Source organism: Myxine glutinosa, chromosome 2 (genome assembly GCF_964187855.1).
Source record: "Myxine glutinosa chromosome 2, kmMyxGlut1.1, whole genome shotgun sequence".
Lineage (NCBI taxonomy): Eukaryota > Metazoa > Chordata > Myxini > Myxiniformes > Myxinidae > Myxine > Myxine glutinosa.
In genome coordinates this window covers 152,490,994-152,514,451 of record NC_136262.1, presented here as the reverse complement: position 1 = coordinate 152,514,451, position 23,458 = coordinate 152,490,994, and the positions used below count along the sequence as shown (strand labels likewise).

Genomic DNA, 23,458 nt, shown 5'->3' with positions numbered 1-23,458 from the left:
TACTAACGTCTAATCTGGTGTTTGGGTGTATCTACGCATAAGTGAGAACGCTATGGAAAATTGGGTCGTCACGTCAAAATCCAAGATGGCCGCCTTGCGTCTTCCACTTTGTCAACTCATCATTTCACCGACGGGGGACCTCGGCGTAACGCTTGTCCCTAGTCCTCGTGGATAATCGTCTGCCTCCATTTCCTGTACTACTACAACTAATGATCCTCCACACCCCCCAAAAAATACCAAAAATCATTTTGTTTTGCAAATCATGCTTGAATAAATCTAACGGTCAACCTGGACAGGTGCAATATAGGTAATCTCTACATTGTTGACTTCCCGTGGCAGAGTGGACCGAGAGGTGCAAAAGGTAAATACTCAAAACGAGGCCAGTTTCGAGTCAAAAGGTCACGTAGTCATTTGACTTCTGATATTCAAAACAAACGGTATAATGCTCTCCAAATGTAAAACCAGGAAGTAGAACATCGTCCGGTGAAGGTGAACGATGAGAGGCCATGCCAGAATGGGGAGCAGTTGGGTGGAGTACGAGGGGAAGCACATCCTGCGGTGAAAGCACAAGTCAATGGGCATCTTACACGGCAAGGCCTGTCAACTTCACTTTCATTTAGCAACCGCATTCACCCAATAAATAAATAGATATGGATATACAAACAAACATTCTTCGACAGACGAAATTGGGTGCGAGCATTCACCTCCACAACATTCGTTAAATACAAGGACGCTACTTACCATTAAACTACCCTTCACATTGTAAGTAGTCTTCCTCGTCCAATACCATGTCGAGACTCCAGGGTAGACGAGAGTCACACAGCAATGAGAAACTGCTGCACACGATCATTCGCGCATCCAGGTGTGATGGAACATCCGCACGTCTCATGAAAAGACGGACTACACTTGCAGTGTCACAACGCATTTCAAAATGGCGTGCCTACCCGACGGAGCGGCAGGTCAGGAAAACGATCCTCTTCAACTTTTTGTTGTAAAAAAAAAGTAGTTGAAGGACCAGAGGCTACCCTCTTCACCATAGCGGTCAGAAGCCAAGTCAGGATTGTAGCTGGATGGGGTGGGAGCACAGGTGATGCAAGCCAAATCACGACCGACAATCAGTCCAAAGCACAGGGGAAGATGTCATCAGTTCCAAAATGAACATCCTCCATGAACCTCTAAACTTGGAGGCAGAGGGTTAAAAAAAATTGCTCTCACCTGTAGATGTCACACTCAGACAGCACAATCTCATCGTCGATAGCCTTCCAAAGCGCAGGTCCGAGCTCGGTGAAGCGGGAGCCAGCAGCAGAGCCAAGGGGACTATTCACTGCATTCTCCACCTGCAGACACGGCCCACAAGCGCCGACACATTACCTTTCACTACTTTGTCCCATCTTACTCGTGATGCCCAAAAATCAAACTGCACACAAACCCAGGACAGCGACGGTTCACGGCTGAACACGTGCGAGCGGGCATGGCTGAAGTCGTGCGAGCGGGCATGGCTGAAGTCGTGCGAGCGGGCATGGCTGAACTCGTGCGAGCGGGCATGGCTGAGCTCGTGCGAGCGGGCATGGCTGAACTCGTGCGAGCGGGCATGGCTGAACTCGTGCGAGCGGGCATGGCTGAACTCGTGCGAGCGGGCATGGCTGAACTCGTGCGAGCGGGCATGGCTGAACTCGTGCGAGCGGGCATGGCTGAACTCGTGCGAGCGGGCATGGCTGAACTCGTGCGAGCGGGTATGGCTGAACTCGTGCGAGCGGGCATGGCTGAACTCGTGCGAGCGGGCATGGCTGAACTCGTGCGAGCGGGCATGGCTGAACTCGTGCGAGCGGGCATGGCTGAACTCGTGCGAGCGGGCATGGCTGAACTCTTGCGAGCGGGCATGGCTGAACTCGTGCGAGCGGGCATGGCTGAACTCGTGCGAGCGGGCATGGCTGAAGTCGTAATGTGGTCGAAAGGCGGAATTCAGAGTCGACATCAGGTAGTACAACGTCTTTCGACTGCAAGTGTCACACAAGGGGCCGTCTCCACCTTCCTCTGCACTCTGACACGCGACAAAAAGTGGGGAATATTTTTGTGTCGAGCGAACAAAAGCTTGAATACGCATCAAAGGAAGCAGGACATTGCATTATGGGAACATTTTAGCTCTGATTGTGCACAATAATTAGGTATAACACCTTCCTGGGCTCACGGCCAGAGCCTGTGGTGCAGACAAGGCCTGCATGAGGTGAGGTTCTCCTTCCAGACAAAATTGCTTGAACATCTGCTTGTCATCTCCAGCCATCTTGCAAGAGTAGCTTTCAATCCTGTTAACAGAGACAGACCGTTGGCAGCAATAGCATCCCAGCAGCTTCCGAACAATGTCCATTTCTAAAATGCCGCACAGAACGTGAACCCACGAGCAGATCAGTGCACCGTTTCAAACCCTCCTTTATTACCCTTATTATTATCAAACTTAGTACATAGAAAATGAATTATGGCTTACATATGCACGCCATTGTTTTTCGAGATCAAATCCACGATGGCCGACTGGCGGCCATTTTGTTACTTAAGCATGTCTCCAACAATTTCTCGAACATGCATGGTCCAATTTTGTTCAAACTTGGCACAATCACAGCACATGATGACAAACACGTGAACCTCACTTTATTTTGCAATCTGATGAAAGATGGCTGACTGGTAGACTGGCGGCCATTTTGTTACTTAAGCATGTCTCCAACAATTTCTCGGACATGCATTGTCCAATTTTGTTCAAACTTGGCACAATCACAGCACATGATGACAAACACGTGAACCTCACTTTATTTTGCGATCTGATGAAAGATGGCCGACTGGTAGACTGGCGGCCATTTTGTTACTTAAGCATGCCTCCAGCAATTTCTCGGACATGCATTGTCCAATTTTGTTCAAACTTGGCACAATCACAGCACATGATGACAAACACGTGAACCTCACTTTATTTTGCGATCTGATGAAAGATGGCCGACTGGTAGACTGGCGGCCATTTTGTTACTTAAGCATGTCTCCAGCAATTTCTCGGACATGCATGGTCCAATTTTGTTCAAACTTGGCACAATCACAGCACACGATGACAAACACGTGCACCTCACTTTATTTTGCGATCTGATGAAAGATGGCCGACTGGTAGACTGGTGGCCATTTTGTTACTTAAGCATGTCTCCAACAATTTCTCGGACATGCATGGTCCAATTTTGTTCAAACTTGGCACAATCACAGCACATGATGACAAACACGTGCACCTCACTTTATTTTGCGATCTGATGAAAGATGGCCGACTGGTAGACTGGCGGCCACTTTAGTTGTAAAAAGCCTGATATTGAAGAAGTCCTCAACCATTTCTCGGACATGGATTCACCGATCTTGTTCAAATTTGGCACAGATATTGAATGATGGGTTACATATGCGCGGTGGGTTAGAAAGGCTCTTCTTCATATTTGATGGGTGAATGGCAGGAAGGACAAAGCCAAATATTGAAGCGGTTTATCCGCTTAAATAAATTTAAGGATTTAGACAAAAGAGAGGAAATTTTAAAACAGTTAACCATAATTGTTCTGTTCCTGAATGCAAATCAGACTCACGGAAATAGAGGAAATACAAGAAATATCCATGGATGAGAGGAGTCAATTTCCTATTGGCTAGTTAATACTGTTGATACAATTAGATTCGTAAACAGGATTATAAATGAAATTGACATATGTGGGAAAGTTACGTGCCAGGACCAGGAATCAACCCAAGGACCTCTGGTGAACTGTACCAGTGCTCTGCCATCTGAGCTATCTGAGCGACCCTGACTGAGCATGTCATTTTCCCCACACATATTTCTCACGTATATCAATTTAATTATTTAATTATGTTCATTAATCAAATAATTGCTTCACTACGCCCCCAGTGGTGTTTACAATAGAGGACATGGATTTCTCGCCCCCCCCCCCCCCCCATTGGAGGAAGACCCTCTCTTGTTCATCTTGCACGTTGGTTTGGCTGATTCCAGGTATGGATGACGGATTATGCAGAGTTGTGGGTTCAAATCGACATGAAGGTGACAATAATAAATAAATAAATATATATATGTACTAATCTTTTGGAAACCATGCTGGATTCACCTTTACCCTGATTGTTGATGAACACCCACCTGGCTCACCAATGACTAATGTAATACCTGCCCAATTCAAACCACTTACTCAGACTGCAATTCCACCTTTTGTGGTCGACGCTAATGTCACCATCACACGGATCATCGTGTTTAATATTGAACACGTTTCTCAAGATTGCCATTGTTAGATAAAGTTGTGATATGGATGGAGAATTAGCACCGGCTACGTTTATATTTACGGTCGTAGTTTTTCGCCTATTTTTATGTTATTTTGTTTCATTATTTTTTGTGTTTAATTTCATAATCGTAAACATCAGGTGAATTCTCGTTCGTAAACGCAAAGCCATGGACAGCTCCGCATCGCACGGTGACGGATGCTTGTCGATTACAGAATCGTCGTCACAACCCAAGTCATCAATGTGGGTCACATGGTTTACTGTTAGTAAAATGACTAGTGAAACGACATCAGGTGTTAACTTCGTTATGATTATTTTGTTAACAATGTCCTTCTCCAAATTTGGAATTGTTACATCATAAGAACCACACAGAATTCCACGCAGCCAGTTAGTTCATGATAAGGCCAAGATCCAGAAGGATAGGAAACGTGACTTGGCGTATGGCATCGGATGTGGAGACCCATCACACACTGAGCCCTCCGCATGGGAGAACGTTGGCAAAGTCTTCAGGCCCGTATGAATCACCATCGTCGTCCGGCTTATGAAAAGGCTCTGCTGTGAATACGCATTTGAACCTGCACGGTCACAGCTTCGATAACAGTCAAGTCGTCTTCTTGGGTAGAGAAGAAAAGTGCTTTGCTCGTGGTGTAAAAGAATCAATTTGAGAAAGAGTTGAATCACCATCTCTCAACAAAAGGGGCGGTTTGCGATGTAACCTGTCACGGACGTGGGACAAGGCTATTACATTTGTCCCACGTCGTCTGCAATCATCACGGGACGCTGGATTGGTCAACAGACCACGTGGCAATGACTTGGAAATTTCCGAGGTTCCTCTTCACTTGAACGTCTGCTGTGAACAAGACGAGTGGATTCTTGCTGAAACGTCGGCTCCTCCAACTTGCAAGTCCAGCTTTTTCAATTATAAACTTTTACTGATTTATTTCGACCGGATGAATCACAACAACGTGCAAGCATTTCCATGCTGTTTCTGCAATTTCCATAATTGGAACGTTTCCATCTTGTCCACCCCATGCCCATTTTCCCCACATCCCTAATTTCCTCCAAGTCCCCCTCGATTTTGTCCCCCAACCCTGTTGTTGGTGTTTCCCCTCTCTCCTTCTCCTGTTCCTTTTGCTCCGTTTCGTCCTGATCCATTCTACGTTCGAGCTCCTTCACGAACCTCGTCATTATACACAAAAAAGCATTTGTAACTCGACTCCAAGAAAATAAGTTGATTATATTTTATTATTTTCCAGTTTGTAAAAAGGTTTGGCTTCAGTTTGAAAAATCCCATAGGAAGGTCGCCCTTCCTTTAATTGTCAAATCATTCCTTTCCATTCGATTCAATTCCCTCCCCTCATTCTTTAGCTTCCCCTGCTGGCCCACAGCAGTGGAGTTAGTGATTGGCCTTTTGTATTTTCTGTGTTTCGTTTTCTGTTTGGATGTCTATAATAAGTTATTCATTTATAATCAAGGTGGAGTGACGTGTTCACTTCCATGGTGAAATTAGACTCTAAAGCAAATAAGTTTTGAGGTTAAGAGAACAGGTATCCACCAGACCAGTTTGGCAGGCCAAGCTTGCTGTGCCCTCTGGGTGTTGCAAGAGTTGCTTAATTAACAATAATGTGACGGATCCTGGAACCAACCTCACACAAAATGACCTGCATTCGTCATGGGCGCAAACACCATACGCAGCTTCTCCCACAGCGGGTGGACACATGGAGAAAGTGAGACGGTTACATTCCCCCCCCCCCACGCCTCCCCCCCCCCACGCCCCCCCCAGCCCCCCCCCCCCCCCCAGCCAGTGAGCATCACCATCGATGCTGCGTGGTCCAACTACCTTGAAATATCCGAAGCCCTGGAGCAGCTTCGTGGCAGCAACACCGAGACACAGGACACACAGTCAGATGCAGCTATTTGGTTGAATGGCATGATCACCTGACCGACATTTTCACTGTATACCTATTCTTTTGGAAGCCCTTTCTAACTGAGATGAATGACACCCACAAAAAATTCTTTTATAAATGCACAATAGTCATTGTTGATAATTGCTTTATCTGTGTGTAAACCACGTGATACTAAATTGATAAATAATCATTCTCAGCACTCTTTTGAAGGCTGATTATGAAAAGAACATCAGTGAGTGAAAATATGGAGCAGGCAATTTAACAGAGAGGATATCCTGGTCGTGGTCGTGGTCGTCGTAGTCGTGGTCATGCTCGTAGTGGTCGTCGGGGTCATGCTCGTAGTGGTCGTTGTGATCGTGGTCATGGTCGTGGTCGTGGTCGTGGTCGTCGTAGTCGTAGTCGTGGTCGTGCTCGCTGTGGTCGTCGTGGTCATGCTCGTAGTGGTCGTTGTGATCGTGGTCATGGTCGTAGTGGTCGTCGAGGGCATGGTCATGGTGGAGGCAGGGGTCAAGTCAATATGTAACAAGAACAAGAAAGAGCAATCAGAGATAGCAAACCTTCACCAGGATGTGTCAGTGGTTTTCAAGGCTTTTGTGTTAAAACAAATATGACGGCCGAACCACGTGACCGATGACGTCATCATTATATTTTTTCTCCACCAATTTATCCCAAGATCATGCTCAAGAAATTTCATCTTGATCGGATGAAGTTTTGTACTTGTCGAATTATGACGTCATAATGGAGGCACCTATGACATCATCATTAACAGATGTTCTTCCAAATGCAGAGTTCTTTACAATGAGTCGTCAATTTTTTTTCTTTTCAGCGCTTTCGGAGATATGGAGGTGCAAAGTTTTTCGGTGTTTCCAAGATGACGGCCGACCCACGTGACCTATGACGTCATAATTATCATTAAAAAATACTACAGGTGGAGTTGCACCTATGGTGTAAATTTCCTGCCAATCGGACCAACGGTTGTAGAGAAAATCATATTTATTCTGTGCGGACAAACAGACAGACAAACAGACAGACAGACAAACAAACTCAAATGCAACGAGAACGCCACTCAGTAGAGCGCATACTCCCGCCGTGAGTCAAGTTGGAATAGTACAATTTCACAACAGTTTGAGGGAGTAGTTCAGTGACAACACAAGACAGACACTGCACAGATATATATATCGATATAATATATCTATCTATAATTCCAGTAATCTCTGTGTGTATGTTTGTATGTTTGTATGTTTGTATGTATGTATGTATGTTTGTCTGTGACCGCTGTTTCTCGACAACTACCGGTCCGATATACTTTAAACTTGCCAGGTATATTGCTGGGGACCCGAGGATGTGCCTTTTCAAGGTTTGAAATTAATCAGACAAGTAGTTACCGAGCTATGGCGATTTAGCCGTTCGCCGTTCGCTTTGGCGTTGCGAATGGACCAAACCATTTCATGTAAATAGAGGGGGGGGGGGGGGGGTTCTGTGGTCGTTGCGAATGGACCAAACCATTTCATGTAAATAGAGGTGGGGGGATTGTCACCGTACTCGCAAGCCGTTCGCCGTTCGCTTTGGCGTTGCGAATGGACCAAACCATTTCATGAACCAAACCATTTCATGTAAATAGAGGGGGGGGGGATTGTCACCGTACTCGCACCCACGTACCCACGTACCCACGTACGGGCATTGCACCCACGTACGGGCATGCCCTAGTAGAAGATAATGTTAAAAAAAACAAGGCAATTTCACTTACATTTTCGGATTCAGCGTTCAATTCTACATAAGTGAGTGTATGTTGAGGCATGTGTGACTTCAAATAAAATTGTAAGCCAGGAAAACGTGCGTTTCATTCCTTAGGGATACAATTTAGCGGCTACCGCTGGGTATACACAATCGCCTTGCACCTACCGAGGACGCGGAGCGATCACCATGCCGGGCTCGCCCAGGACGCCCGGGCACGCCCGGTCTCGCCTTTCCAGGGCTCGCCCAGGACGCCCGGGCATGCCCGCTCTCGACTTGCCAGGCCTCGTCCAGGACGCCTTGGCATGTCCAGACTCGCCTTTCCAGGGTTCGCCCAGGACGCCCGGGCACGCCCAGCCTCGCCTTTCCAGGGCTCGTCCAGGACGCCCGGGCATGCCCGCTCTCGACTTGCCAGGCCTCGTCCAGGACGCCCGGGCATGTCCAGACTCGCCTTTCCAGGTTTCGCCCAGGATGCCCGGGCACGCCCGGTCTCGCCTTTCCAGGGTTCACCCAGGACGCCCGGGCACGCCCAGCCTCGCCTTTCCAGGGCTCGTCCAGGACACCCGGGCATGCCCGCTCTCGACTTGCCAGGCCTCGTCCAGGACGCCCGGGCATGTCCAGACTCGCCTTGCAGGGTTCGCCCAGGACGCCCAGGCACGCCCAGCCTCGCCTTTCCAGGGCTCGTCCAGGACGCCCGGGCATGCCCGCTCTCGACTTGCCAGGCCTCGTCCAGGACGCCCGGGCATGTCCAGACTCGCCTTTCCAGGTTTCGCCCAAGACGCCCGGGCACGCCCGGTCTCGCCTTTCCCGGGCAAACGCTCCGGGATAATGTGTATATATATTGCTGCCCGATAAACGGGCTTTTCAGAGTACCCGAGTTGATTTGACACAATAAAGAAACTCGGACGAATTCCAGCTTTTTGTCGCGTCCATTCTTCCGATTTACGTTGGAGCCCAGCTCCTACAACAACATGTAAAACTGGCCCAAACGTGAAAACAAAACTCGCTTATTTTAAGTCGTACGAGCTAATGCGACCACTCATTCTTCTGGGAAGAATCCCGTGCACATGCAGGTCACACTTATAACTCACCTAAGTCTTTATAAGTTCATCAAATACTGACACCGCGATTGACATTCGCTGAGGTAAATGTTGATATCTCTTCTGATGTAAAAAAAAAAAAAACAGTTTTAAAGCATTATACGTATCAAACGATACATTTTCTGAAACGGGGAAACCTAATACACACTTTGGTGGTTTCAAAATGACAGAATATGTCTTCATTAGAAAAAAAAAAAGAACCTTGAAGATGACGCTGCTAACACAATACACCACTCTAATGCATAACCACGAGTTTAAACTACATTTACAACAAATTTGAAAACTATTTTCATAACACAATGTTATATATAGAACACATAGAAGATAATGTTTAAAAAAATGAGCCCTGTCTTCCAATGGTAAAAAAATCCTTCAACAAATTCCTGGATCCGGAATAATATCCTGAGCTTCACCAAAAACTAATCAATTCTTCCTTATCCCAAGGGCAATCATCCCACCAACTTTCATCCAAATCCGTTCAGAACTTTTCCAGATATCCTGTTCACAAACACACGAACACACACGCATGGACACGATCGTATGCATCACTCCCTGCGGGAGTAATAACCTCTCAGGCGAGGGTAACTAGACCGAGGCTGTCTGCTGTCACTAATGAAATATTAAAGGGCAACAATAGTTATCAGAGGTTTGACCATGAGATAAGCAGGTTGTCATGTATGAAGCTGCAAATATTCATCGTTGTATCCCTACACCGTGACCGCATTGTATCCCTACGCCCATGCTCGGATGGCGCTGAGGTGAATCGGGCCTGTATTGGCAGAGTGAATAAACGTGCATGACAATCGATCGTAGTTTGTCGAGATACCTTCCATAGCGACGAGGATAAACATCTGGACCATGACTTCTTTCGGCCATATCGATGAATTCGCCCCTCATGAGGGGGAGTATTCTGAGCGGTTGTCTTTTTACTTCGAGACGAACGGCATCGCGACCGAAGCCCGGATGAAGGCCGTCTTCCTGTCCGTTTGCGGAGGTGAGACGTTCACACTCGTTAAAAACCTGATTCGGCCTCGGACAATCCAGGAGCTCACGTATGCAGAGCTCAAGGCCGCTTTGAAGGAACATTGTAATCCATCTCCTTCAGTCATCCTGTGTCGGTTTAATTTTTACATGTGCAGACAACAGCAAGGTCAGTCGATCGCAGACTTCATTGCACACCTCAAAAAACTGTCACATCTGTGTGAGTTTGGGGACACGATTGATGACATGCTCCGTGATTTGCTGGTGGTTGGCATGTCCGATGACCGCACTCGTAGACGCCTGCTTGCTGAGAGAAGACTGACGTTCCAAAATGCCAGAGACACCGCCATTTCCATGGAGAGTGCTGAACGCAACGCTACAAGCATCGGTGCCACTCGCTCATCTGGTACCAGCCCTGCTGTGAATCGGTTGGATCATGTTCAGCCAAAACGTTGGAACAAAGCTCCTCGTCAGAAGCCAGTGCAGTCTCAAACACACAACAAATGTTTTCAGTGCAACGGAAAGCACCCTCCGGAGACGTGTCGGTTCAAAGATGCAACCTGCCATTTCTGTTCGAAAACTGGCCATATTGCTCCAGCTTGCATCACTCGCAAATCGGGAAAAGGGAAAGCTGCTGACAAGATTCATCAGTTTATCGATTCGGAGGAACCTGAGCTTGACCAGGTGAGCTCTGTTTCTGACAACTCAGAATCGTATGACCTGCTTCATATTGATTCTCACCATAGGCGGGACCCTCTTCTTGCCACTGTTGTCGTCAACAATCGACCATTGCAAATGGAGGTCGACACTGGTGCGGCCATCTCGCTCATCAGCCATGCTGTTTTCACAAACCTGTGGAGTGATGCTGACCGACCCCATCTGAAACCTACTACCTATGGACTCTCCACCTATACAGGTGAGAAGATTGTTCCCTGCGGTACATGTGACGTCACGGTGGGCTACGATAACCGTGACTTTCACCTACCCCTGATCGCCATTCCTGGAAAGGGCCCTTCCTTACTCAGCAGGAGCTGGTTGAGCATAATTCGACTGAAGTGGAAAAGCATTCATCAACTCCGGGCAGTCAACGTTTCTGCTACCGCAGCATACACAATCAAAAATGTGCTGGATACGTACCCGGATGTCTTCAAGGATGAGCTTGGAACCTTGAAAGGACATACGGCTAAACTCAGGGTTGACCGGGATGCCAATACTGTATTTTGCAGAGCTCGCCCAGTCCCTTTTGCCCTGCGTGAGCGGATTGACAAGGAACTGGATCATCTTGAAAATCTCCTTTTCTTCTCAATTTCCCCCCTCTCACTCCCTCTCCTCAAAGCGTCCTCCCCGCTTCTTCCCCCTTCCAACTCTCACCTCCATCTCCCCCAACCTTCTGCCTCGCTCTTCTCCCTCCTCAAATAACACCTCATTGTGCCTCACCCAATCACCATCAAACCTTTTGTCCGCCCCATCCTTCCCTTTCTCCGAGCTATTCTGAAATCTCTGACACACCTTCAACAGCTCTCCCTACCTCTTCCACCTCTTCCACATCTTACCCTACCCCTCCTCCACCCTGTTCTGTATCCGATGCTCCCCCTTCCTCTTCATTAACGGTATGGACCTCAAACATCCGGGCCTTCGTTCAAACTTAACTGATCTCTCCATACAGGTTGCTTCTGTCAAACCAGACGTGATCTGCTTAACAGAAACTTTCCTCCTTCATGATGTCTCTGATTCCTTAGTATCTCTCCCGGGTTACTCCCTCTTCCGGTATGATAGACCTGAGCCTCGTCCTGGAGGTGGGGTTGCTATCTTTATCAAAAACTCTCTTCCTCACTCGCCCTGCACTGCACTCTCTCCACCTCACCCCCAGGAATACCTCTGGCTACGGCTTCCCCTTCGCTCCAACCTCTGGTTCATATGTGTGTTGTACCGTCCACCAAACAGTGATGACTCCATCTACATCTCACTGTCTGATAATATGGACCAACTTCTATCTACTCATCCCAACTCTCTCTTCCTCATATGTGGTGATTTCAACTGTCATCATGCCAGTTGGCTGGGTGTGGGTACCTCTCTCACCAGCCATGGCTCCTCAGCAAAGGACTTCTGCGACTCACTGGGACTGACACAATCTGTCAATTTCCCGACCCGGATCTCAGTCAACGGAGCATCTTCTCTTCTGGACTTGGTTATGACTAACTTCCCTAAAAATGTCTGCTGCTCTTCTTCTGCTCCAATCGGCTCATCTGATCATGTCCTTGTTAAAGTGGACGTCTCTCTGACCATTCTCAGGGAGCCTGCTCAGCGTCGACGAGCCTGGCATTTCACTCAGGCCAACTGGCACGGTCTTCAAGCAGCCATCAATCATCTGGACTGGTCTCCCATCTCTACCACCTCTGACATCAACTCATCCTGGGAATTCTTCCAAAGTAAATTGCTCTCTCTCATGCACAGATTTATCCCATCTCGTCTTCAGTTGTCATACCCTTCCTCAAGTCCATGGTACACGGAATCTTGTGGTGAGGCTGTTGCCCAGAAACAACTTGCCTTCGTCTCCTGGAAATCAAATCCAACGGAAGGAAATCTCATTTCCTTTCACAAAGCCCGAAACAAGTGTGTGTCCACCCTCAGGAGAGCCAGGAAACAATATCTCTCCGTTCTCAAGACCGAACTCTCTTATCTGTCTCCCTCTTCCAAATCCTGGTGGCGTCTGGTCAAATCCGTTTCTGGTGTTTGTTCCCCCTCCATCCCCTCCCTTACCTCAAACGGCTACACAGCTGACTCCGCACGTGAAAAAGCTGAATGCCTCAACTCTGTGTTTGCCTCTAAATCTTGTGTCCCAAACCCATCCCTCTCTGTACCCACCATACCCAGTCGTACCCAGCTGCTCCTGGACTCCGTGTCCTTTCCTCCTGACAAGGTGGAAAAGTTTCTGTCAACCCTCGACTCTGATTCTGCAACTGGACCCGACGGCATCAGCCCACCGGTCCTAAAATCCAGCTCTGCCGCTCTATCTCACCCTCTCTCTGTTCTCTTCACCCTCTCTTTTGCTCAAGGTCAACTGCCATCTGCTTGGAAATCAGCCAACATCACCGCTTTGCACAAAAAAGGTGCAAAAACAGATCCTAGCAACTACAGACCAATCAGCCTTCTCCCAATTATCAGCAAAGTCATGGAATCCATCATTGCTTCGGATATGAAATCTTTCCTCTTCTCCAATGGCTTGATCTCTGATCATCAATTTGGTTTCAGACCAGGTCACTCTACTCTGGACATGCTGCTTCTGCTGTCTCCACAATGGATGGAGGTCCTCAATGCCAAACAGGATATTAGAGCTGTCTCCCTCGACATATTAGACTGGTTCAATTTCCAGCAAATGTGATTGCATGAGGCATTTTTGAGGAAAAGCAAACAAATAGGTTTTTCTTAAAGGGGATTTTGTGCTGAATATGAATATCTTGTTTGTGTTTCCCAAAATTGCCTAATTAGGTCATTAATTAAGGTCAAAGGTCAATAATCCTCCCCGAATATGAATATCCTCCCCGCTTCTTCCCCCTTCCAACTTTCACCTTCATCTTCCTCAACCTTCTGCCTCACTCTTCCCCCTCCTCAAATAACACCTCACAGCGCCTCACCCAAACACCATCAAACCTTTTGTCCGCCCCATTCTTCCCTTTCTCCAAGCTATTCTGTAATCTCTGACACACCTGCAACAGCTCTCCCTACCTCTTCCTCCTCTTCCACATCCTGCCCTACCGCTCCCCCCCCCCCCCCCTGTTCTGTATCCGATGCTCCCCCTTCCTCTTCCTTAACAGTATGGACCTCAAACATCCGGGGCCTTCGCTCAAACTTAACTGATCTCTCCATACAGGTTGCTTCTGACAAACCAGACGTGATCTGCTTAACAGAAACCTTCCTCCTTCATGATGTCTCTGATTCCTTGGTATCTCTCCCAGGTTACTCCCTCCTCTGGTATGATAGACCTGAGCCTCGTCCTGGAGGTGGGGTTGCTATCTTTATAAAAAACTCTCTTCCTCACTCGCCCTGCACTGCCCTCTCTCCACCTCACCCCCAGGAATACCTTTGGCTACGGCTTCCCCTTCGCTCCCACCTTTTGTTCATATGCGTGTTGTACCGTCCACCAAACAGTGATGACTCCATCTACATCTCGCTGTCTGATAATATGGACCAACTTCTATCTACCCATCCCAACTCTCTCTTCCTCATATGTGGTGATTTCAACTGTCACCATGCCAGTTGGCTGGGTGTGGGTACCTCTCTCACCAGCCATGGCTCTTCAGCAAAGGACTTCTGTGACTCACTGGGACTGACACAATCTGTCAATTTCCCAACCTGGATCTCAGTCAATGGAGAATCTTCTCTTCTGGACTTGGTTATGACTAACTTCCCTGAAAATGTCTGCTGCTCTTCTTCTGCTCCAATCGGCTCTTCTGATCATGTGCTTGTTAAAGTGGACATCTCTCTGACCATTTTCAGAGAGCCTCCTCAGCGTCGACGAGTCTGGCATTTCACTCAGGCCAAGTGGCACGGTATTCAAGCAGCCATCAATCATCTGGACTGGTCTCCCATCTCTACTGCCTCTGACATCAACTCATCCTGGGAATTCTTCCAAAGTAAATTGCTTTCTCTCATGCACAGATTTATCCCTTCTCGTCTTCAGTTGTCATACCCTTCCTCCCGTCCATGGTACACGGAATCTTGTGGTGAGGCTATTGCCCAGAAACAACTTGCTTTCGTCTCCTGGAAAGCAAATCCAATGGAAGGAAATCTCATTTCCTTTCACAAAGCCCGAAACAAGTGTGTATCCACCCTCAGGAGAGCCAGGAAACAATATCTCTCCGTCCTCAGGACCGAACTCTCTTGACTGTCTCCCTCTTCCAAATCCTGGTGGCGTCTGGTGAAATCTGTTTCTGGTGTTTGTTCCCCCTCCATCCCCTCCCTCACCTTAAATGGCCACACGGCTGACTCCGCACGTGAAAAAGCTGAATGCCTCAACTCTGTGTTTGCCTCTAAATCTTGTGTCCCAAACCCATCCCTCTCTGTACCCACCGTAGCCAGTCGTACCCAGCTGCTCCTGGACTCTGTGTCCTTTCCTCCTGACAAGGTGGAAAAGTTTCTGTCAACCCTCGACTCTGATTCTGCAACTGGACCTGACGGCATCAGCCCACGGGTCCTAAAATCATGTTCTTCCGCTCTTTCACTCCCCCTCTCTGTTCTCTTCACCCTCTCTTTTGCTCAAGGTCATCTTCCATCTGCTTGGAAATCTGCCAACATCACCGCTTTGCACAAAAAAGGTGCAAAAACAGATCCCAGCAACTACAGACCAATCAGCCTTCTCCCAATTATCAGCAAAGTCATGGAATCCATCATTGCTTCAGATATGAAATCTTTCCTCTTCTCCAATGGCTTTATTTCTGATCATCAATTTGGTTTCAGACCTGGACACTCCACTCTGGACATGCTGCTTCTGCTTTCTCAACAATGGATGGAGGTCCTCAATGCCAAACAGGAAATTAGAGCAGTCTCCCTTGACATATCACGTGCCTTCGATACGGTCTGGCACCCCGCTCTGCTCACCAAACTCTCCTCTTTTGGTATCCATGGAAATCTCCACGCATGGCTGGCGCACTTCATCTCTAGTCGTCGTCAACATGTGGCCCTGAATGGGTTTCTCTCATCTCCTCTTCCTGTTCAGGCTGGAGTTCCACAAGTTAGTGTTCTGGGCCCTGTGCTTTTTCTGGTCTTCATCAATGATCTCTCTGACTCTCTTGAAAATCCTCTCTATCTCTTTGCTGACGACTCTACTCTCTGTCGCTCCATTCTTCATCCCTCAGATCGGCAGTCTGCAGCCTCCTCACTCTCTGCAGACCTTGACAAAATCACAGACTGGGCAAACAAGTGGAACATGTCTTTCAATCCTGACAAATCTCACACTCTTACGATGCCTCTCCGAAAAGACCGACTGGACAACCCTCCCATCCACTTTCTGAATAATCCTCTCCAAGAAGTTCTGTCACTCAAGCTTTTGGGTCTCACTATCTGCCATGATCTTTCCTGGAAAACCCACATTTCAAATCTGGCCTCCAAAGCCAGTCGCCGACTGGGCATCCTCCGTCGTGCGAAGTCCTTCCTTGGCACACCTGAGCTCCTCACCACATACAAGGCTTTCATCCGCAGCTCAATGGAATACTGCTCTCCCCTCTGGGCTGGTGCTCCTGCCTCACACCTAGCTCGCCTTCACGCTGTTGAAACCAAAGCATTCAGAATCATTGGAATCTCCCACGATGAAGCTAACTCCAAGGGCCTCTCACTCACTCACCGCAGGCAGGTTGGTGGTCTTTCCGTCTTCTACCGACTCCTCTCTGGCCTTGCCCCCCCAGCTCTCTCTGTGCTCTGTCCCGCAAATATTCCTACAGGTCGCACAAGATCTGCCTGCAACCCTCTTTTGGTTAAACTGCCAAAATCAAGACTCTCTGCTCACCTTCACTCCTTCAATTCCTCTTTTCTCCTGCCTCTGGAACAAACTCCCTCACTCTCTTCAATCCCACTCCACCCTCCAAGTCTTTAAAACAGCTGTTCACCACCATATCTTATCTTCCCCCATCCAAAACCTTGATCTTTTCTACCCCCGCTAATTCACCCCAGATCCACCTTGTTTGGAATTCCAAGTTCTTTCCTGGAAGTCCTGGCAGTGTCCATATGTTTTATACCTCTCCCACCTTCCCATGCCCCCCCCCCCCCACAAAGCCCTCGCCCTCTCTCAGATCTCTCGATGTCTCCACGTCTCTCGGTCCCTGCTCTCAAATGTTGTGTTCGTGTCCTTCCCCCTCTCTCCCCATCTTGTCTACCGCTCCCGATGTTATATGTTTTATGTGTCGGTTTGTCTTTCTGTGTGATTAATGTTCGCTCTTTCACGAGCCTCGATCTTGTATACAAGGAAAAAAAAAAAATCCGGGGATCATCAAGCAAATCCAGCATGCCGAATGGGCGGCGCCCATCGTTCCGGTCATAAAATCGGACCAGTCCATCCGCATATGTGGAGATTATAAAATGACCGTGAACAAGTGTTCTTCATTGGATAAATATCCAATCCCGAGGATCGAAGACCTCTATGCTCGTCTCACGGGAGGCAAGACTTTTACGAAACTCGATCTCAAATCCGCCTATCTACAGCTCCGCTTGGACGAGAATTCGAAACAGTATCTTACCATCAACACGCATCGTGGGTTGTACAGGTACCACCGACTCAGTTTTGGAGTGAAATCTGCACCTGGAATTTATCAGCGTGTCATGGACAGTTTGTTTGCCGCCGAACGCAACGTCGTTTGTTACCAGGATGATATTCTGGTTACTGGTCATACGGACATGGAACATCTACAAAACCTGGATAGAGTTCTGAAGTAGATTTCGGACTCCGGCCTACGTTTGCGTCGAGACAAGTGCAAGTTTATGGTGCCATCAGTCACGTACCTGGGTCATACGATTGATGCCGAGGGTCTACACCCGACAGATGAGAAAGTCCGAGCTATCAAGGATGCTCCTGCTCCACGAGACGTGACCGAATTGAAGTCATACCTCGGTTTGCTTCAGTTCTATGGTCGTTACATCCCGAATGTGACCGGCGTTTTGGGCCCCCTTTATCGGCTTTTGAGGTAAGGAGTCTCCCGGAGCTGGGGGTCTACTGAACAATCAGCATTCCAGACCTCTATGGATCTGCTCAAATCGTCCAATGTTCTCGTTCATTTTGATCCAGAGAAGGATATTGTGCTGACATGCGATGCCTGTCGGTATGGAGTGGGGAGTGTATTATCACACGTGATGCCTGATGGTACGGAAAGACCTGTTGCATTTTCATCCAGAACGTTGTCCCTGGCAGAGAAGAACTATTCCCAACTTGACAAGGAAGGATTGGGAATCGTTTTCGGCGTCAGCAAATTTTGCCAGTACCTTCTTGGACATCATTTCACGATTCGCACTGATCACAAGCCGCTGATCAGTCTGTTTGGTCCAACTAAGGCGACATCTGACACACTACCGCCCAGGATCATCCGCTGGTCCCTGTTTCTCGCTGCTTATGACTACACCATATGTTATAAGCCCGGTTCGTCTATCACAAATGCAGATGCCATGAGTCGGTAACCCCTTCCAGAATCCGTTGATGATTCGCCTACACCAGGATCCATTATCGCACTGATGGATCATCTGGAAGATTGTGCTCTCGATTCCAGCCAGATCCGCACTCATACTCGACGAGACCCCGTTCTGTCCAGAACTGTCCAGGCTGTACAGCTTGGATGGAATTTGCTACCTGAGGGTGACCCAGCTTTTGCGGCTTTTAAAGCACGTAAAAACGAACTCAGCGTGGAAAATGGTTGCCTACTCTGGGGATGTCGTGTCGTGATCCCGGGAAATCTGCGTTCCAGGGTCATGGATGAAATCCATGACTGTCACCCCGGGATTGTGAAGATGAAGTCACTCGCTAGAAACTTTGTGTGGTGGCCGAATCTTGATGCTGATATCGAACATCATGTTCGACATTGTTACCCCTGCCAGAGCACCCGGAATACACCTGCGAAAGCACCACTGCATCCCTGGGAATGGCCCAGCGAATCGTGGCATCGCCTTCATCTCGATTATGCCGGGCCTATTAACGGCAGCATGATTCTAATAATTACGGACACGCACACAAAATGGATTGATGCCTATGTGACGCGTGGTACTACGTCAGCCATTGTCATCGAAAGATTCAGATGCTGTTTCGCCACTCATGGTCTGCCCAGGATGATCGTGAGTGATAACGGTTCGTGTTTTTCCAGTCCCAAGTTTGCCGAGGTCACACGTCGGAACGGCATCAAACATAAGTTTGTCAGCCCAGATCACCAGGCTTCAAATGGCTTGGCCGAACGATCCGTGGGAATCATCAAACCCGGATTGCGGAAACTTCAGGAGGGAATCCTGGAAAGAAAGCTTTCTCGGCTCCTGTTCAAATACCGCATCACGCCACAATCGACAACCAGTGCAGCTCCGTCTGAGTTATTGATGAAATGACACTTGAGATCGACACTTGACAATCTCAAACCAGACATATCATCAAATGTTTATCAGAGCCAGCTTAATCAAAAGTTGGTGCACGATAAGACGTCCAACAGTCGATGTATCAACATCGTAGATCCAGTGTTTGCCCGAAATTTTGGTGCAGGTGCAACGTGGCTACCGGGGGACATCATCGAGAAGCCAGGTCCACTGTCCTGTGTGATTCGCCTGCAGGACGGCCGCGAAATTCGTCGACATCAGGACCACATAACCTACCATCACTGTGAGTCGATAGAGCCTGCAGCATCATCACAGTCAGGACAACAGTTCGACCCACCACTGCCGGAGATCGTCGTGGCCGCTCCAGCCGGCTCGGATGCCCCGAAAACCTCTGCGAACGCTATACCCTTCGTGGAGACCAAAGGAATCACCTCGGACTCTGTATCCACTGGTATACCGCGACCCAAAGGGATCACCTCGGACTCTGTATCCACTGGTACACCGCGACCAAAAGGGATCACCTCGGACTCTGTATCCACTGGTACACCGCGACCCAAAGGGATCACCTCGGACTCTGTATCCACTGGTACACCGCCACCCAAAGGGATCACCTCGGACTCTGTATCCACTGGTACACCGCGACCCAAAGGGATCACCTCGGACTCTGTATCCACTGGTACACCGCGACCCAAAGGAATCACCTCGGACTCTGTATCCACTGGTACACCGCCACCCAAAGGGATCACCTCGGACTCTGTATCCACTGGTACACCGCCACCCAAAGGGATCACCTCGGACTCTGTATCCACTGGTACACCGCCACCCAAAGGAATCACCTCGGATTCTGTATCCACTGGTATACCGCCACCCAAAGGGATCACCTCGGACTCTGTATCCACTGGTACACCGCGACCCAAAGGAATCACCTCGGACTCTGTATCCACTGCTACACCGCGACGCTCAATGCGTGAGAGAAAAGCACCCGACCGGTTGAATCTTTGAAGATGTTTTTTTTCACGGTGACACATGTTCTATTTTCACGGTGACACACGTTCTATTTTCACGTTGACACATGTTCTATTTTCACGGTGACACATGTTCTATTTTCATGGTGACACATGTTCTATTTTCACGATGACACATGTTCTATTTTCACATTGACACACGTTCTATTTTCATAGTGACACATGTTCTATTTTCACCATGACACACGTTCTATTTTCACGTTGACACATGTTCTATTTTCACGGTGACACATGTTCTATTTTCACGGTGACACATGTTCTATTTTCACGGTGACACATGTTCTATTTTCACGTATTTTCATGATTCTCATAATCGTTTGCACACATATTTTCACATGTTTTGGAAATGTTGCTTTTGAAATGTCAATTCTTGAAATCTAGCACGTATTGCTCTTGGTAATTTTGGACTTAAAGGGGAGGATGTCATGTATGAAGCTGCAAATATTCACGATCCCACACCCCCTCTCGCACATTTCCATCCCTCCTCCTCGCACGATCCCACACCCCCTCTCGCACATTTCCATCCCTCCCCCTCGCACATCCTCATCCTCTTGCACATCTCCATTCCCCTCCCCCCTCGCACGATCCCACAATCCCCTCTCGCACATTTCCATCCCTCCTCCTCGCACGATCCCACACCTTCTCTCGCACATTTGCACCTCCTTCCCTTCGCACGATCCCACACCACCTCTCGCACAATTCCATTCCCCTCTCATCCCCCCCCCCCCTCGCATGATCCCACACCCCATCTCGCACATTTCCATTCCCCTCCCCCCTTCCTCGCACGATCCCACACATCCTCTCGCACATTTCCACACCTCTCCTCACACGATCCCACACATCCTCTCGCACATTTCAATCCCTCCACTCGCACGATCCCACACCCCTCTCGCACATTCACACCCCCTCCTCCGTCCTCGCATGACCCCACGCCTCCTCTCGCACATTCCCACCGCCTCCCCCTCGCACGATCCCACACCTCCTTGCACATTTCCATTCCCCTCCTCCTCTTCGCACGATCCCACACCCCCCTCGCACGATCCCACACCCTCCTCGCACATTCCCACACCCCCCGTCGCACATTCCCACACCTCCCCTCGCACGATCCCACAACCCCTCTCGCACATTCCCACACCCTCCTCGCACGATCCCACACCCTCCTCGCACGATCCCACACCCTCCTCGCATGATCCCACACCCTCCTCGCACGATCCCACACCCTCCTCGCACGATCCCACACCCTCCTCGCATTTCAATTATCCTGACGATTCGCCGACTACGTTAATTAGCAACGTTAGTTTTAGTGAGATATATTGAACAACACGTTTGTTACCTCCCGCCACCAAAGGTGGATGGATGGAGGTTTTGTCTTCTCCCCTGTCTGTTTGTCTGTTTGTCTGACAGTTTGTGAACAAAATATCTCAAAAAGTTGTGATTCGGCCGAAATTTGGTAGAGATGCAGCGTAAGTGACAAGGACGAAATGATTCGATTTTGGTGAAGATCCGGATCCGGATCCGGCTAGTAGAATGTTTTTAGATGATTCTTCACCATTGGGAGATCGGGCCCAAACGATACATCGCAAGATATCACAATAAAAATATGGATGGATTTGGACGAAACTTATTGGACAGGTTGTGTCTGTGATGAGGATGAATCGATTCTATTTTGGTGAAGATCCGGATCCGGCTACTACAATTTTAATAGTGATTCTTCACCATTGTGTGACAGGGCCAAAAACGATAAATAGCAGGATATCACAAAAAGTTGTGGACGGATGATTTTGATTAAATGTGATTCTGTTTTGTGATTTTCTGGTCTACTCTGGGATATAAAACCTAAACTGTTCATCTGGCTGAGGTATGCTCTCCACTGAGGGACGTTCGACTTTCCTGATTGGGGCTTTCTTTCACCATCATTGACACTTTCATTTTGCAATTTATCATTTATTTTCCTTTCAACGTCTGATCTCTGGGAACATGAAACAATTTCATAACATTATTTTTGGCAATAAGTGTGCGGATGACGAAAATTGACACTGAATTGTTGGCAGTAAACATAAACTTCTGGGAGCATGCGAGACAGCACTTTGTTGCCTATACACTGCCCAAACAAAGGGAGGGTTTTCTGTGGAACCCTGTTCTTCGGGTCCCTGCTAGTTTCAACAAAAGTAGAAACGATGATACAATCCACGTGGTTTCGTTTAGTTTGCTGTCCCTGGTAATCAATTATCCTCACGATGTCGCTGGTAAGATGGATCCAACATGGCGGATCGCAAGAATAGTCGGGGGAGGGGTGTTCGGACGGGAAGGTTGAACTTGATGAGGTTAAATGGAAATAACACCTTCTATTAAAGGAATTATCATGTATTAATTCAAGAAAGGATTTTAAAATCGACATTACGATCATCATCCTGATGATCAAGTTTAACATCGAAATAGTCTCAACACCCTTCAAGTGCCCCAAGCGACCCTGAACGCAACTTCCCCAAAATAAATATATAACGATTGATTTATTTTAAAAACGTAATAAATAACGATGATGAAGATTTAAAATCTACCAATCGGATCGTGTTTAAGCGCCTCAATATTTAACGGCTAGGAAGGCTGACGTCACAAATGTATCACGTGGTAACCATGGAACAACAACATTAAAATCATCTTGATGCAGATATCTCGTGGTGTGGGACGTGTGTTCGGCATCTTGCGAATTGTTTCATAGATATTCTCTCTGCCCCCCCTCCCCCATACGTTTTTTTATTTCCCACGATGCCTCTTTTCAACAAGAGATCGCAACGAAGGTATCGCACACGGGTTTCACAGCATTAAGTGAATTTTATCTTTTCATATCGAGTTGCAGCAGGGGCATTGTCGTGTCAGTTGTTTAAATGGAGAATGTGTATATGTATATGTATATGTATATGTATATATATCCGGTTCAGCACATTTGCACTCATTTGTCGATTCAAGGGTTCTGTTGTTTTTCAGGGAACTAAATATGAACAAGTCGACTTGTTCGGACGATGACGGCATGAACCATCCTTCGCCGTCAAGTTCCCCGAAGAACACCAATTTATGGAAACGTCTGAAGTAAATAATTTTGTTTTCCTCCTCTCGACTTTTTTAAACTTGTTTTTGACTTCATCTACCACAAGAAATGTCGAAGAAGCTAACATTTGAATGTTTTTCAACCTAGGCAAAAGTTTACCACACAAAAGAAGACCAGGTGTGTTGGTGACATTGCACATGACGTGTAAGTATGAGAAAATATCCCTTTGGAATGCCCTGACATGACCCATGCTCGCAATGGAAATGGTATTCCTTTAAGGAAATTCAAGCTCTCCCTGTCGTATCTCCATCACATTTTGCTCTT

General features: G+C 47.9%; 1 protein-coding gene and 1 pseudogene across 1 annotated transcript in view; one reads left to right on the top strand and one right to left on the bottom strand.

The window, feature by feature from the left end:
* Positions 1 to 504: 504 nt before the first annotated feature.
* On the bottom strand, positions 505 to 2,365 carry LOC144890807 (repressor of RNA polymerase III transcription MAF1 homolog; annotated as a pseudogene).
* Positions 2,366 to 6,502: 4,137 nt separating this feature from the next.
* Positions 6,503 to 23,458, top strand: part of LOC144890806 (disabled homolog 2-interacting protein-like) — a gene marked incomplete at its 3' end in the record, with an annotated part of 64,824 nt that continues 47,868 nt past the window's right edge. Inside the window, exon 1 of the mRNA XM_078772646.1 lies at positions 6,503 to 6,765. Within this exon, the coding sequence (XP_078628772.1) occupies positions 6,503 to 6,765 (263 nt within the window). The remainder of the gene's footprint in view (positions 6,766 to 23,458) is intronic.